The sequence below is a fragment of the Mya arenaria genome, chromosome 5 (genome assembly GCF_026914265.1).
Source record: "Mya arenaria isolate MELC-2E11 chromosome 5, ASM2691426v1".
Lineage (NCBI taxonomy): Eukaryota > Metazoa > Mollusca > Bivalvia > Myida > Myidae > Mya > Mya arenaria.
In genome coordinates, this window is record NC_069126.1 from 11,651,240 (window position 1) to 11,668,172 (window position 16,933).

At 32.3% G+C, this 16,933-nt stretch overlaps 1 protein-coding gene across 1 annotated transcript in view; it reads right to left on the minus strand.

Annotated features, from left to right (window-relative positions):
- The window catches only part of LOC128235432 (uncharacterized), a 132,863-nt gene that overhangs the window by 56,449 nt on the left and 59,481 nt on the right, over nt 1-16,933 (minus strand). The window contains exons 50-62 of the mRNA XM_052950253.1: nt 16,756-16,902; nt 14,289-14,397; nt 13,763-13,929; nt 13,353-13,511; nt 13,047-13,238; nt 12,348-12,497; nt 11,746-12,001; nt 7,198-7,364; nt 2,424-2,576; nt 917-1,090; nt 483-632; nt 280-322; nt 3-166 (exon numbers count right to left, since the gene is read on the minus strand). Coding sequence (XP_052806213.1) covers nt 3-166; nt 280-322; nt 483-632; nt 917-1,090; nt 2,424-2,576; nt 7,198-7,364; nt 11,746-12,001; nt 12,348-12,497; nt 13,047-13,238; nt 13,353-13,511; nt 13,763-13,929; nt 14,289-14,397; nt 16,756-16,902 — 2,031 coding nt within the window. The remainder of the gene's footprint in view (nt 1-2; nt 167-279; nt 323-482; nt 633-916; nt 1,091-2,423; nt 2,577-7,197; nt 7,365-11,745; nt 12,002-12,347; nt 12,498-13,046; nt 13,239-13,352; nt 13,512-13,762; nt 13,930-14,288; nt 14,398-16,755; nt 16,903-16,933) is intronic.

The window sequence follows — 16,933 nt, forward strand, 5'->3', positions numbered from 1 at the left end:
ACCTGGTATAGGATTTGTAGCTACTGTGTAACATGGCTGTTTTGGAATAAGTGTTGATTCTAGGATTGTGGCTTGAATATTGCAAGAACTGTTAGTCTCAAAACACACACTGATGTCCAGAGAAACAATGTACGTGTCTAGACTAGCAAGATCTTTTATACTAATCCTGTAAGAAAACACAAAATCGATATCACTGTCAATCAAAACGTTACAAAAATATGTTCAACTTTAGTCCAGAAATAAGTTATTATTCTTATGAAATGCAGTAAGTATACTTACTCGAGACAAACAACCCCAAACAAACAGAAACGCGTTGAAGTACCTGGAATATAAAAAACACATGTATAGCTATAATTGATATATAGAATACCCTGAATATCAAACGTCTTAACGGTTTGTGAAGTTTCAAAAAATAGGTTTTATACATAAAGCAAAGGCGTCGATTCATAGCATTTTATTTCAACAGCACCGGTTAAACATACCCCATTCAAAGTCCTGAAATGCGATGTCAAACTGAAGTGTTTCAATTTGAAGGTGAAGTATCTGCCCACATCGGTCAATGTCAACAACGGTTTCGAACGCTCGGCCGACTAAATGTGACATGACACAGCAGGATATGCCACTACAGGTGTCTGTTAGCAAGCATGTCACATAATTTGGTAGCCTTGATGTGTAAACACTGTGCGTGCAGTCTAAAATTAGAACATGGTTCATACAAAGCTGAAAGGCTGGAGATGACAACAGTTGATTTGCAGCAAAGTCATAATTAACAAAATTCAAATACAATAACAAATAGTACTTATCCTTATTGCGTAACAATGTATATTTACATCTCTAGACACAGACACAGTTTTGTTCAATATAAATGATTAAAATACTAGAACAATAGGTTAAGTATTCGATAGCAGGTATGTACCTTTCTTCCACCCTTGTATTGCCGGTGTGTACAAATTGCTTCGAGCGCTACACTGACTCGGCTGTAGATAACTTGTTATACCAAGTATTTCGAATAAATATGACACTACATCATCAGGTACAACATAAGTCGCCTCATGTCCATTTTCCTTCAGCCAGTTTGTTAGCGAAAAGTCTTAAATAATAAGGAATATAATCATGATACTTAAAATCTAATTTGTGAATCAAGTGTTTGCATGACTGTATTTTAACATTAAGGAATTATTTTAGTAATAAAAACTAGCATTACCGGGTAATTTGAATGGAGTATCAAGGTGACATGGTTGAATTGGCAAAATAGCATCCGTTAAAATAGCAGAATTGACATCACAATCACGATCCGCTTCTAGACAAATTGACACGTTCAGTGAAGCAAGAAACACGTTCGAAAGTTCCAGGTAATCAATAACGTAGCTAAAACGAAATATAAGTATGCAAACAATTGCTGAAAAGTAAATACTTATTGTTGATTTAATATGATCATTAACGTTTAGCTTTATTGAAACCTAATGAGCGATTCCAATCATACACCTCTGAACATAAAGTATACGAATCTGTTTAATTGATCTCAGATTACTTTTTCTGAAATGTCTAAATACTGCGCATACATCTTCTACTAATAAAACATCTCTAGATTTCAAAATATTTCTTTCAAATATAAGATTTTTTTAGTTCTTTGAAAGATTTTCTGTTATCCTTTCTACATGTATTTATATGTATATTTCATGTCATTCTTAACAAAAAATTGAGTCTTCATTGAATTTTTAAATATATACTGATTCATATATAATTATTGAATGAAGACATAAATATATATATATTATGACCATACATATCATTACACAGTCATTAAAAGTACACACTGACAAAGTGCATTTTTTATTTATCCTATCACAGCTAATTGCGCAAGTTCTAAGTAAATAATTGCATAAAATAGCTTTCGATAGAATAACGACGGACAAAAGACCTATTCTTACCTCAGGCGAACGACGCCAAACATTGAAATGGTGTTAGCTGTACCTGTTCAAAGAAATAAAAAACAAGCATATACAAACAATGTAAATCAAAAGTTTCAAATATTTAAAAAGGCAAAATGGCTAAGCTGAATTTCTCAACACTTACCCCATGTAAAATCCAACAAAGATATGTTCATATACAATTGCTCTATAGCCAGGTTTAGTTTCTTTGAACAAGCATTCACATTCATTTCAATGGTGAATGTTCGTTGTAATAATTCAGAGTTTACACAGCATTGAAAATCTGTACATGATTTTCCAACTGAGCATGAAACGTGCTCCGTTATATTTCTTGTTCTAATTTTCTGCGTGCATCCTGCAAAAACAAAAAAGTTTTCGAATTTTGTAAATGATTCGATATCAATATTTGATAAAGAGTAACAATAATACTTTCTTAATTTAAAGGTCGCAAATGTGCATTGAAAAATATATGAATAATTTAAATTGACACACCATTAAGCCATGAGTTCGATGAATCAACTTCACAGGAAACCAGATTCAAGTAAGGTGATATTCCAATATCCTCATATAACTGTGACCTTGATACAGGATTCATGTCGTCAACATCAAGATTGTTGTCGATTAGCCATGTTGCAAGCGAGAACTCTACAGTACAATAAATTACAATTAATATGAAAGGATATATTCTGAAGAGTGAAACGACACCAATACATAAAATTGCGATATGCAATGCAACAAGATTTACTAACCAGGTATTTTAAAGCCAGTGTCGTATTCGCAAGCTGGTTTTGGTATTTGCACATTCTCGAAAATGTTAATGATATTACATTCTTTAATAGCGCTCTGACAAATCTCGACCGAAATGTCAATGATGAAAATCCCACTATTTTGAAGATCTTGTATACGAAACCTTTAAAGGAAAAAAACGAGTTCATATCCATATCGTTTAAAGAATATTGTGAATGTACTAATTTACAATAAGATTCTCTTAAAGCACTTTGTTTACCTCAGGGCAAAAATTCCAAATAGACGCAGCACATAGTCGTCATTCCATTTGAATTCGAATAAGTTTATTGTAAATGCTAGTTTTTCAAGTTTAATGTGAAGAAGGAAACTGCAAGGCTCTAGGTGAAACGATGACATAATATCATGTCTGATAAAATCCAGGTAGTTGCAACAGTCAACAGAGTAGCAGTCGCTCCCTAGTGAACACCACATACCATCTGGAAGCTTCGGCAATGCTACATCCAAAGTGCACTCTATATGTGTAACAAAACAGACTTTTAGTTAGGGTATTAGCACATAAGCATTTTAAAGTTAATAAGACACACACTGTACAAACATAAACACATAGTGTACGATCGACTATAAAGTTAACCGAAGCAAGTATAACTAATTTAATCAACTAACATATATAAACTAAATGTCTAAAAAAATCGGACTTATCCGATAAAAATTGATGCAGGGTAACGACGAATGACTAACCGTTTGTCCAGAAAGTTTTATCTAAATTATTGCTTTGAATTGAACAACTAGATGTCAAATAGGGAGTCACACCCAACTCTTCAGCCAATACCATAATTTCATTCTGAGATAACACGACTCCATCCGGAATATTGTTTGTATGACGCCATTGTAAGTAATCGAATTCTGAAAAAAAAGAAGCACAAAGGCACTTAATTGTCAACAAAACAAAGAATGCACTATTTCATATCATGTTACTATATTGGTTTTGTTCATGCAGTAAACATAAATACAATTATAATATATGCTACTTCAAAAATCAAAAATTGAAACAAAATAATCGTAAGCTCATAACTACCCAATGTGGAGTTTTGATCGATCGAGAAAAATATCTTAGAGTGGTGGTAAGTGTATCCCCCACCTCCAACCCACATACGCACAAATAAGTCAAATTTTATTATCGAAACCGAAGTAGTCATATTCATTAATTAAGAACAGTTGCCATATTCTTATTTTCAGTATTTCGTTTTAATCAAGAGATATTTTGTCATCCTGTATTACAAAAAGTCTTTTCGTCGTTTGGATTCAGCATACAGGCGGAATGCACAGATACATTTACATGTGGAAGTTGCAAGGCTTTAGAACAGTCGTTTGCGAAATTTATTGTACCACAAATACCGGGTAAGGTCATCGAGTGTCACTTTTAAATGCTTATCTTTCGGAAATGCAATAACACTTCACCTCGCATAAACATATATATATATCAGATAATGAATTCACAAAGCCATGAAATGCAGCTATATATATTTTTAATGAAATTAATACTCTGATACGATACTTTCATTTTATTTGAATATTTTTTTACAATATTTCATGTAATACGTATCAGATATTGTGCCTATAGCGGTAACTTATAAATTTTATCTGTGTAAAAGCCATTTATTTTTAAATTTATTAATATTTTACCTTTGTTAATAAATTCGTAATTCCAGTCACAAGATGTCTTTGGTATGAACGCATTTGAAAGAATGTCAATGTCAGTAAGACATTTGGAATTCGATTCAAGGCAGACACTTATTCCAAAATTAACTATGTACTTTTTTTCTGCTTCAAGATTTTCTATGGAAAATCTATAAAAAAGAATAAAAAAACAGCTGATAACTAAAGGTATTTGTACATTACCCAAACATAGTAACATGATTTCGACCACATATTGAAATAAAAAATCTAAATGGACATAAATGGGCAATAAAAACTATTTTTACCAGCACATAGTCATTGGACACGGTATAACATATGGATAACTTTTAATTTAATAAATAGATAAATAGCTTTACCTCTGTTTTATCACTCCAAACAAAGACATAGTTTCAATTTCACCCCAGTTGTGGTTAAATAAATATTTTGAACTCTTATATTTTTCTAATGTCCTTTCTAGTTTGTTTTCGCATGAATCAATAACAAATGCGACAACAAAGGACCTTTGCAAAGGTAAAACGTTGACGCAACATGTGAAATTAGAACATGATTTGTCAAACTGACAATTGATGTTTTCTGGAAGTTGATGCACATCGACAGGATATTCACAAGCTGGTAGTAAAATGTCAAATACATATAACTATTATAGTCAAGATAAGGAATTATTGTCTGGGTATTCTTTCGCAGTATACAATGTATACGATTGGAATATCATATGATTATCTCAATTTTTTTAATCACGTTGTGATAAAATATTTTGTGCAGGAAATTGAAATTCGATCACAGAAAATCATGAAATTCATAAACCCTGTTTTAGCCGTTCAATACTTACAATTCGACCAGCGTGTTGTTGAGCTATTCATTGTGCATTGTTCCTCGTAAAGAAATGGTGAAATGTTTAATTCGTCATACAGTTTTATTTTGTAAGGTGTGTTCAATAGAGAACCTTGATGTAATCCGTTACTTAATAGCCATTGCTGGAGCGAGAAGTCTGTAAAAACATACACACACATCAGTAACACGATTTGAAAACTAGTATTTCATTTGCAATATCTCAAAGTTTTAAGTGCCATAACCGCGTGAGTACGATAAATAGTATATGCTCAATATAAACCCTTAAGGATTCCCTAAGTTTTAACATTTACGTATATTTTAAAAAGACGAATACGAAATTCAGAATAGTTCAAAACATTTGCAACGAGTTAACGTAATGAAAAAAGGATACTGCGAAAACTTACAATGGATTAATATAGAATCATAATGAAAGCCAACTTAATGCACATGTTCTTTAAAAGTTGCTCTTTATACACTATCGTTTGTTTCACTAAAATGTTTTACATTAAAACTCAAATTCAGTTATGATATTGCTTCTCATGTAGCTTATACGTTTGCACGCGCCTTGAGAGTTTTCTTCTCAGGAAGAGATTTGTAAGTGCCTCTGTACAATTTACAAATATCATTATTTATTTTAATTTGATTCGCAAAACTTTAATTCATATTGGTCATGTCTTAAAAACTGAAGTGTAATATGAATTATCTATTTGGTTTTAAGTGAGGTTATGTCATTTTTGTATTAATAGTATAGAAGAGATGCATAAAAATCTATGACATACAACCTTTTTTGGCAAATCCAAGGTCAAATGAGCACACAGGCTTTTCAAATATAGCTCTTGATAATAGCGGAATCTCCATACAGGATTGTGAAGATTCAAAACACGTCTTTAGGAGCGCGGTGATCAAAAAAGCATTCCCGTAGTCAAGTTTATCAATATAATACCTAAATAATAAATATGTGCATGTTTACATATACTGCAGACTTATTAAACATCATGTTATAAATTATGGTATCAATAAGCGATTTGTAAAATTAATAGACTTCTAAATAATAAATATATGCATGTTTACATATACTGCAGATTTATTAAACATCATGTTATAAATTATGGTATCAATAAGCGATTTGTAAAGTTAATAGACTTACTCGAATCGTAATATTCCTCCGAAGTTTATTTGAAAGGGAATTCCTGAAATTTAAATTTGTGAAAATTAGTAATGTATGCATATCTTAATATGAGATATCTGGATAAAGAGATGGCAAAATGGTGCATATGCGTAGATAGAGGGACATGATAAAGCATACCCATGTTGAAATCAAAGAAGGATCTGGTCATTGTGTATTTCTCTACACTGGCAGTGATGAAAAATGTACATGGGTCCACCACAAGGCTAAATTTAAATGTTTGTAGCAGCGACGAATCATAATAACAGCATTTCATTTCCAAACAACTATCTGAAAAGCTGCAGTCTACCGATGGTGGTAGCTTATGCACACCAGACAGCGATCTACAACCTGAAACGTTATAAAACGATCAACTTTCAAGTGCAAATTATCAGCCTTAAGAAACAAAATCGTTTAAAGAATAATCTATGATTTGAACGAATAGAACGATAAATTACAATTTCGATTGTTTTGAAACGATTTGTTTTCTTAATTGACATTTATAAATGATGAAATTAAAAGAAATGATGGAACTTCAAAAGAAATTAAAGACATTGAATAACCGTACTGCTATTCAGTCTGTCCCCTGAATCGTAACAGCTGTTGTCAAGGTAAGCTGAGACTCCCAACTTATCAAGTAAGATTGCAGAAAAAACTTGTGATAGTGGAAGCGGTGAATTTATTCCTTGTTCCGACATCCAGTTAATTAGTGAGAAATCTGTAACACATAAAATAAATCGTGAAAAGACAAACACATATCTGAACTTAGAACTCAGTTTAAAGTTGTACTCAAAACAGAAAAGCAATATTATAAAATGAAACTACCTTCAATCGGGAAAGTGTCCGATATTGAATAATTACAGAACATCTTCGGCGCTAACATGTTGTCAAACAGTTTGGTTTCAAAGTAGCAATGCTCATCCTCAAGACAAAGGCGTAATTGCATCGATATAAGGTATGCGTTTTCTTTTTGTAAATCGTCAATCTTAAACCTGTTATAAACAGTATCATTTTTAAATGAAGAGGTATATGGTGTATGCTAAGGAAAAGCAAAATCAATCTTATGGCAGATTGTAAAAAAACAATATACATATCCTACAAATTAACAAAAAAAGCTGTTGCATAACTTCAGTAAACCCTTATATACTTTCTTATGTTCTTGTTGTGCCAGAAACCTTCTCCGTTTTGCATTAGTTTATATACAAATATACAATGTAAACAAAGTTTTATAATTTACAATTGATTTATGATGTTGTTCTTACCATTTATTCAACTCCAGATATCCCGTATTCTGTTGTATATTATACTCATTCCTTTAAATTCATGGTTGTATGCTAACCTTTCTTGTAGGACTGGTTTTCATGTGTTAAGTGAAGTATTCGTTGCCTTGTTTTTTTATGACTCATTGTTTATGTTAATACCGTTTGATGAACAATGTAGTGATGGAATGTATGTATAACTTCACACAGTCAAAGCGGTAGTGTATGAGTAACATAAGATGTTAAGTTAAAAATGCAAGTGAATATTCTTACCCGCCCGTTCAGAAAGAAGCGTATCAATTGGATTAAATGCTACTCAGTTACAATACAAACAAAAATGTGCGCAGTTTGAAAAAGAAAAAGAAATCATTTGATTTCAGCAGACACTTTGAGTTGATGCATTAAAATAGTGTTAACCTTTGTACGATTTGTTGCATATTGTTTGACCACTAGATAACGATGCCAATTCGTTCAAGACCGACAAAGGCCAAAGTCATACTTTTGCAAAAGAAAATGTCATTTACTCACGAAATTCGAATCACGCCTTTCAGATTAACATGGTGTTCTTCCTGCCAAGAGTAATCAAGAAGAGATATATCCACTGCAAACCTATCCAAGGCAATATGAATATTTCCAGCGCAATTATCAATTTCTACTGTAAATCGAAACACGTGGTTCAGCTGACTAAAGTTTACACAACATTCCAAATCCAAACATGAGCGTTGATTGCATGTCATTAAATCGCTTGTGTTTGCTGTAGCTTGGAGGCAGCCTAGAAAAGTAAAAAGCATAAACAATATAAAATGAAGCATAGTAGTATATATTATTAAACACCATTTACATTCCTTTTTTCAGTTGTGCAAATGTATCCCAGAAACTTACCGGAGTTTATGCGCTGTATGTGGTTTATTTTACAGTCCTCATCATTAATTAGGAAGTTTGACAGTTGTAGTTGTTCGTAAAGAGTCAACATCTGTATCGGTGCAATATCATTGTAGTCAGACAGGTTGTTTTGTGATAACCAGGAATTCAATGAAAACCCTGTAACATATTAAACATTAAAATGCATTGATATTAATGTATACATTTACTGTAATAAGTGCAGAACTGTTCCTCATATCGTCCTTCTAATATTTCCAGTACTTTTAAAGATGCTTGAATACACTTTACTGCGAGTTCTACATTTAAATTTCATTGAAATAACAGAAATAACATTCAAATCTTTTTGAGCTTGTTTTATATCTACTTATTACAAGGGCACAATTCAGTTTTTTACGTAAGCGTATTTGCACCAGAGGAATATTAACTAAATATGCATTTGTACGTCCTCAACGAGTGATCCAAATGATAATTTATCGGTTATTGCTTTACAATATGTACATACCATTAACTACAAATACGTTGTTATTTCAGGTTTTATATTTTAAAGGAATTATCACATAGATAGGCACCGAAATTTAGTGTTAATGAAATCAGAAGTAACACAAAAACTTTATGTATCTTAATTTTAATACTGTTAATCCTGCTCCAAATACATCTATATTTCAAACAGAAAAAAAACACTGATCTGTAAGAACATTTCAAATTTAGCGTGATATCTTGCGGTATATATATTTTGTTTGTTTGTAATACTAACTGTACATTCACATATTCTTCCACCCCTTTCCCTGATATCTCAGTCTCCAAAAAGCATATAGTGTATGTCACAGGAAAATGGTTGCATTTTACTCGTACGGAAATATGATGTATATAACGTTATTTGTAGACTTTTATTGACAAAAGCTTCAGTCTTGATTGACTTATGTGAATGGCCATGATGTGGACGTTAATTACAATTTAAATATATTAAAAAACTATACCAAGTTAAATACTATTTTGCGTCCGCATACGATCTTCTTGTTAATGCAATGTAGTTTTGAAACCTGTTATTCAGTGCAAAAAAAATACTTAAAATATAAACATATTTGTTTAATTTTATTGTCCTCTTTTTATATCACTTGACCGCCTGTTGTGATGCAATTGATCATGTTTATGTGAACTTTAAAGCAATCATTCAATGTGGCGACCATGCTTCATATTTCAGTGCTAATAACATTTTGATTTACATTTAGCCAAGACATTTTGATCATGATACAGCATATATATTTACTTGTATTTTACTGTTTTCATTTCGTTTGACGTTTTAATTTTGACCGATACAACTATTATAAGTACACAAACATGGGTTTAAGCATTAACATCTAATCAGGAGAACGTTACAAGATAGCTGTCGTTTTATGCTTGTATAGTGCCTTTCAGGTATTGAAACTGTTATTTCGACTGGATTCATTCGATAACGATTTGTACAAAAAAAATATGAGTATTTTTTAAGTTTTAAAAATAACTGTTTTACTTGATTTACTATTGCCCCGATGCTGTATTTCATCATGCTTATATTTTTAAATGTCATATTCTTGTGTTGGGACATGTGTTACGCGCTCATACACTAGTTTCAGCACAGGTTAATCGGCTACCCCATCATTTATTAATAAAGACATTTTTTGTGTACGTGTTGTTTTGTGACTTTGTGTGTCTCTCCTTTAGTTTTTAACTTTAAACGTGCTTGTCTAACCAGTCAGATAACGCTTGCAGTGACATGATTTTATCTTCTCGATTCATGAAGCCTGTACGAACACTACTTAGAAAAAAATATGTTACCTTGTATACTAAATCCTTCGTCCGTTCTGCATGGCATGTAGGGTAACTGTGCTTGTGAGACAACCGTTTGTTTTAAAACGCATTCGTCGGACTCTAAACAGTAACGTAGGTCTAAATATACAACTAAAGTAGATGTTGTCTCGATGTTGTAGATTCGAAAACTGTAAGGTGAAAAACGGAAATGAGAACATCAAACAAAGAAGTATAATGAAGATGTGTAAATACAGTCTTATTTCTTATCATAATAAAAGTTAGCATACTCCATGCGTGTAAATTTCTGCAGCCAAAAGTGTTCCATGGTTCCAAACTGATAATTCACTAGACTGATGGTGTAACTGTACTTTTCAATGCCAACCGTAAGTGTCTTGTTACACGCGTCAACAGACATGTATGTGTAAAAGTTGCGTTTTAGAATATCAACTGTGGCGCAGCATTCGATCATCTGGCATGATTTCCGAATATGACATTGTACCGACCCATTTAAAGATTCAACGTCTTTGGGTGCGACACATTCTACAATAAAGTGCAATAAGCACAAAGTTATAAAACCATCTAAAACTCTACGCTCGACCCAAACAATACTCATTTAAAATTAATATTCTATACAAGTCCCTTTACTCCTTTCTGATATTCTAAGACATTGACAAGGAGACAAAGACAAACTATATCCCATCTAAAGAGTTCTCAATATTTGTTTTTAATGACTCAAGATATATTTATTCACAAATACATCGTGGCCAAAATGCCAATGAGTTTACAGCGTTTTACCATGACAAACATTATCATAGTGATCAAGGTACTATTATACATATACATTGTATCAGTATGTAAATTTAATTTTTAAGACAAAATTCAAAACATACAAACCATTATTCATTCCGCCAATAAAAGGATACTGATTTGTAACGCATTGAGACTCCAACAGAAACTCCTTAATTCCGATGTCGGTCAGTACAATTTCGTAAACAAAATCTTCCACGTCACTCAACTGCACTAGTTTCATTTCATTTAACCATTTGGTTAATGAAAAGTCTTGAACTGTTTGTACACCAGGTCCCCATTGGCATTTTAACTTTGGTATCTTAGTTTCGTTTAAAATATTAATGTCCGATTCACAAGAAGAATTTGCCTCAAAACAAAGACTTATTTTCAGTGATATAACGTAACTTCTGTCTCCTCTTAGTTCGAGTAAATTGAAGCTGAAAAACATACAAATGCTAGCGGTTATAAAGCATTGTTTTAAATATTAATAAAAACAAACTAACTAATTGTGTTATATACATTTCAGCATAACATATTTTCAATACGTTTATATAGTAATTGTTTAAATATTTATCAATTTGATACAGGTGAATTTCTTTAGCACAAAACTTGTTTAATGGAACACACTAGAAACTGAACAACAGACATAGTTTACCTCATACGCACTACACCATTTAACCAAAATTGTAAGTTTTTGCCAAACTCAAGTTCATTTAATGACAGTCGTTTCTGATACCGCTCAATTTGCATTGTAAGTGTCTGTTCACAGGGATCTACATCTAGCATGACATCAAACAAAAGGCCAGTTTGGAGTGACGTTACACAGCATCGCACACCAGTGCAGTGGCTAAGCAATGTACACTGAGTCTTTTCTAGTTGTTCGTCAACAAATGGAAGGGGTAATGGACAATCTTAAAACAGAAACACAATTAAGTATTACATGCTATTTTATAATGAAAGAGTCGACAGGCTCAAGCCCAGTAGCTTAACTGTTAAACAAGATAAAGTAATTTTGTACAATGATGTTGTTTTATAAATATTTTTATAGTTTGGTACTTAATATAATTATATACGTTATAATCTAAATATTATTGTATAATGTATCAAATAAATGGCAAACATGTGAATGTCGAAACCAATCATAATAAATATAGCAGCTAATAAATGACTAAACCATTATGTTTGAGATAAATATATAAATATTGTTCGTGCGAAAACTATTAGCTTGTGCTAAGGCAGTAATTTTTAGATACTTACGTTGGCTGTCTTCTTTCTTTTCAGAGCATGGACTGTCTAGCAAAAAGTATGTCAAACCAAGTGTTTTAATCAGCTGGTTTTTAAAGTTCTCGGTAATGATGCTTTCCGGTTTTATACCATTTTCGTGTTTCCATGATGATAGTGAGAAATCTACAAATACAAAAAAGGAGAAAATGTAATCCAACATACGTTAAGTTTGCATATTTCGATTAGCTAGCAAAATATATGCAAATATTTACCCGGGGTTATAAATCCCGACGTGTAACTACATGGCTCAACGGACAACTCATTGTTGTTTAGAAGAACAATGCTTTCGCATTTATCCGTTTCCCAACACACGTCAAATTTCATGTTGATGACATATTTCCTTGGTGAAACCACTTTATACATTTGGAACCTGCAATAAAATTCTCACTATAGAGTTGCTTAAGCTGATTATCGATTCTCGTTGAAGCAAAACGGAAGTCAGATCAGTTGAAATGGAATGGTATCATATAACTCGAATTACCTTATATCGACTATACAGTGCTACTATGAAAACAAGGATGGAATTTATTTACGTCTTGTATTATTTGTATTACTGTTCAAATCTGTTCATTTCTAAAACTTATCTTGTATTATCTAGATGTACATACCTCAATCTAAATACACCTCCTATCCATATTTCTTCCACGTTTCCGTATTTGTAGTCTAACAAACTAACGTTATATGTGAGTTTCTCTAAACCAATGTTCAATCGTAATGTACACGGGTCAATGATAAAATAAAACTGTATTGGTATTTTTGCGACCGAGGAATTATAGCAGCAATATGCTGAAGAACAAGTCGTAAGTTTGCAGCTGACAGAGTCAGGCAAAATGGACAGAGTGTGTGTTAGCTGCTTGCATGACCCTGCAATAAAATCATCAATGCTTTTAAACGTAACATTAAGCAACTTGCATATGCAATTTTGTAACAAACCAGTGATAAGATATGTACAGTTGCAACTATGTATCCTGCCCTAACCTGTGTCCCATACTGATGCGAGATGTTGAGGGCAATTGTACTCGTCCTTCAGAAAGAATGAAATACCCAGCTTATCCAGTAAGTATTTGGAAAGATAATCGGGTTGAGTGGTTGACATACTGTACTTCATTTTTTCAAGCCACCCAGACAACGAAAAGTCTGGAAATAGAAATATAGGAAGTTCTTGAATCATTAAAACGCAATTATTGATGTAAACACATGTGTATTATACACCTACTGGAATGAGTACTTTATGTCTAGCAAATTTAACAATATATCCTATAATCTTACTGTGTGTATTAAGATTTAATGAATCTTATTAAATGTTATTCGATTTAAATGTTTTTACCATATACTTTCAGTAAAAAGTTCATGGACTTGTTTACGTTCCCCAAAAAGCACTGAATTACCTTGGATTCCGTATGTATTTTTCAGTAATCCTTCACAACTTGGCAAACCAATAACGGTATTATCAGCAATTACTATGTCGCCCCGACATGTTGATGCATCAAAACACAATTTTGCAGCAAGAGTGAATTTTATTGAATTGGATACATCGTCTAAATCTATGGAAAATCTGTAAAATACGCAATACTTATGTGAAAAACAGAAACAAGCTCAGTAGCATAAAGTTTTAAACATAAACCCCGTTTAATGGCAGAGGATAAACGCCAAAGACATAGAACACAAAAAAACACACAAACAAGAAACATGGAAGACTTTAAATACAAACTAATACATATTTCAAGCAAATCACTTCTATTTGCTAAAAATCAATGTTTTACATCTGATCAAATTTATCGTCTATTTCTTAACGCAGCTCCGCATTTACGTTTTAAATCTGGTGTGTTAACATACTTAACCGTATTATTCTTGATTTTTAACATATTAAATTTTATAAACTAAAATGCTGTTATATTAAGAAACAAAGAATACGTTACGTACCTTAAGGAAAACATTCCAAACAAGGAAATATTCTGCGAGGTACCAAAGTCATAGCTTAACAAATCGAAAGTGTGCTGCATGTTTTCAAGTTGTATTGTTGCTCGAAAATTACAAATGTCTATGTCATATGAAAACATAAACGACTGATTTATTTCGCTTGAATGAACGCAGCATTCCGCATTTAGGCATGTTTCTGACGAGGAACACTGTACAGCTTCTGAAGTATGTAGCGAACAACCTAAAAAAACGTGATATTTTGTGAGAGAACGGATTTTGTATACGGCAAATGTGATTAGATTACTTTTAACCTTAGATCCTATTGACATTTCGGAAACCAATTAATATTTCAGAAACTAGTACCGTTAAGAGTTTGTATCGGGCATGTTTTAGCGCTCAAGATGTGCGACATTTGCAAGCGATCCATCAGCATTTCCGTATCAACATTTGTAAATGTTTGGAACTCCAGCCCCCTTTCTGTCATCCATGCGTTGATATTGAAATCTTTAACGAGAGAGTAGTAAATGTGAGCTGCAACGACTATGTTTATTACTTATGAGAAAAGTTATATCGCGTACCTTTCTTTCAACATATTTAATGTGATTAATGCTCTGAAAGTCAAGCCATCTTTAATCGTTTTTTTTTTGTCGCCAATTTGCAACAAAAAATGCGAAGATAACTATAAAGTAAATCAGAAAAAAAATAAAAATAACAATCACTTTCTCAAATTGCAACAGATATAAAAGGTAAAAAAATGATGATATATTTAATAAGTTTATATCATTTTCAAAACATACCTTGGCCAAATGTTTATATGTGACTGGGTATTAGATAATGAAGTCTTTTAATAGTTCACTTCTAAAACTTGAACAAATGCACTGTACGACAAAAGTCGTTGTTTTAAACGCGTACAAATAACGTTTATTTTAATATAAATACTCGATTGTCGACGTCTTCCTTACCTATAACATCATATTTTTAGTGTGTCGTCGTATACGCCACCATAGTCGTATTAATATTTAACACACATTATTAATTTCAATTGCTCAATGTTGGGCATTACATGGCTTCTTGTAACCGCATTAATTTATGTATACTTACAATGTTTAGATTCGAATTTCGATGAGAATGCAAAGGAGGAAATGAATTACCTTTATTGAATTCTTGGGCTGACCAATGGCAATGTGCTTTTGGTAAGAGTAAATTGTCAAAAATATCAATTGAAAAACTGCACAATTCAGTCTGACTTGCGTCCGTACAAACATCCAGCGACAAATCGACCACATATGTCTGCTCATGTGACATGTCTCGGATATATAAACTGAAAATCGAGAGAATAAGATCAGGGCAAAGGGCAAAAAAATGAGATGAGTGGGACGATAATGCCTCCTTTTAATATACTGTCTAATTTTTTGCAAATTGCACGGCCTTCATCATTCTGCCTGTTAACAGGATTTTGGTGAAATGTTAGGTTACAGGACTTCTCCATGTATTTTCAAGTCTTCTAACAAAAATGAATTGATCGAAATAGAATCATTGTCATTTGCATTATGCAGACAACTAAAAACTCCAACTGCAATTAAATTATAGTTGCTTATTCTTTGCTTATGCGGAAATTCTAGCTATATAGTTTATACGAAGATACGATAGCAATTATCAAATTCTTAAATCAATATATCAAAACCAAAGTTAGAAATACATATCTGCTTGATAAGCCAATTAATATAAGACTAGTAAGCATATAAGTATACCTGCTTCTCATAAATCCCCCCAACGAAACAACAACTGCTTCAAATTCATTCCTATTTACAAGAGCAATCTGTCTTCGAAGTTTTCCAACTGTGAATAACGCTTTGAATTGACATGGTCGTATTTCAAGATTCATTTGAATAGAAGTTTTGAATAACGGTAAATCCACACAACATGTTATATTTGTGCACGATTCTTCAAAGTAACAGTTCACATTGGTTGAAGATAACGGCAAATCTGCTTCACATTCTGAAAAAATTGTGATAATTTATATATGCATTGACTGCATGTCATTGGACAAGAATATATTGCATTTCATATGAGCTTTTACTGTCTTTTGAAAATATTTATTTAAACGTCAAAAGGTGTTCTGCTTATAATGAAAGTCTGTATGTATTATACTGTATAAATATCGGATGGCTGAATTGCTTTGTTGAAAGTATTTTTCAAAGTTCAATAAATAAAGATTTGTCGCATTTTGACGTTGGAGTTTCTTGTAAAGTCCCTTTCTTTTTTTCTAAATGTAGTTTAATTATTTGGTTTCAAAACATGAGTTTGGATCTTATAGTCATATACTTAATAATTGAATGGTCTCATTTCAACGCAGTACGTCTTAATATAGGTAACAATATCATTTGAACTTAATGAGAAGCTTTTTTAACAGTTGTTGTTCTTTAGAGATGTGTTTATTTTACAGGTCCATGAGACTTACGTCCAGTGGCCGGTGCGATTCTGGAGGAACATCCACTGTAAAATTGTGCAATATCAAGATCTTCAAAGAGGCCGTCAATTTCTAATTTACTCATGTTCGATATGCTGGAAATTGCATGAAGGGACGCCCAACTGTCGAGTGAAAAGTCTAAAGAAATAAAAATTTACATAACAAATAA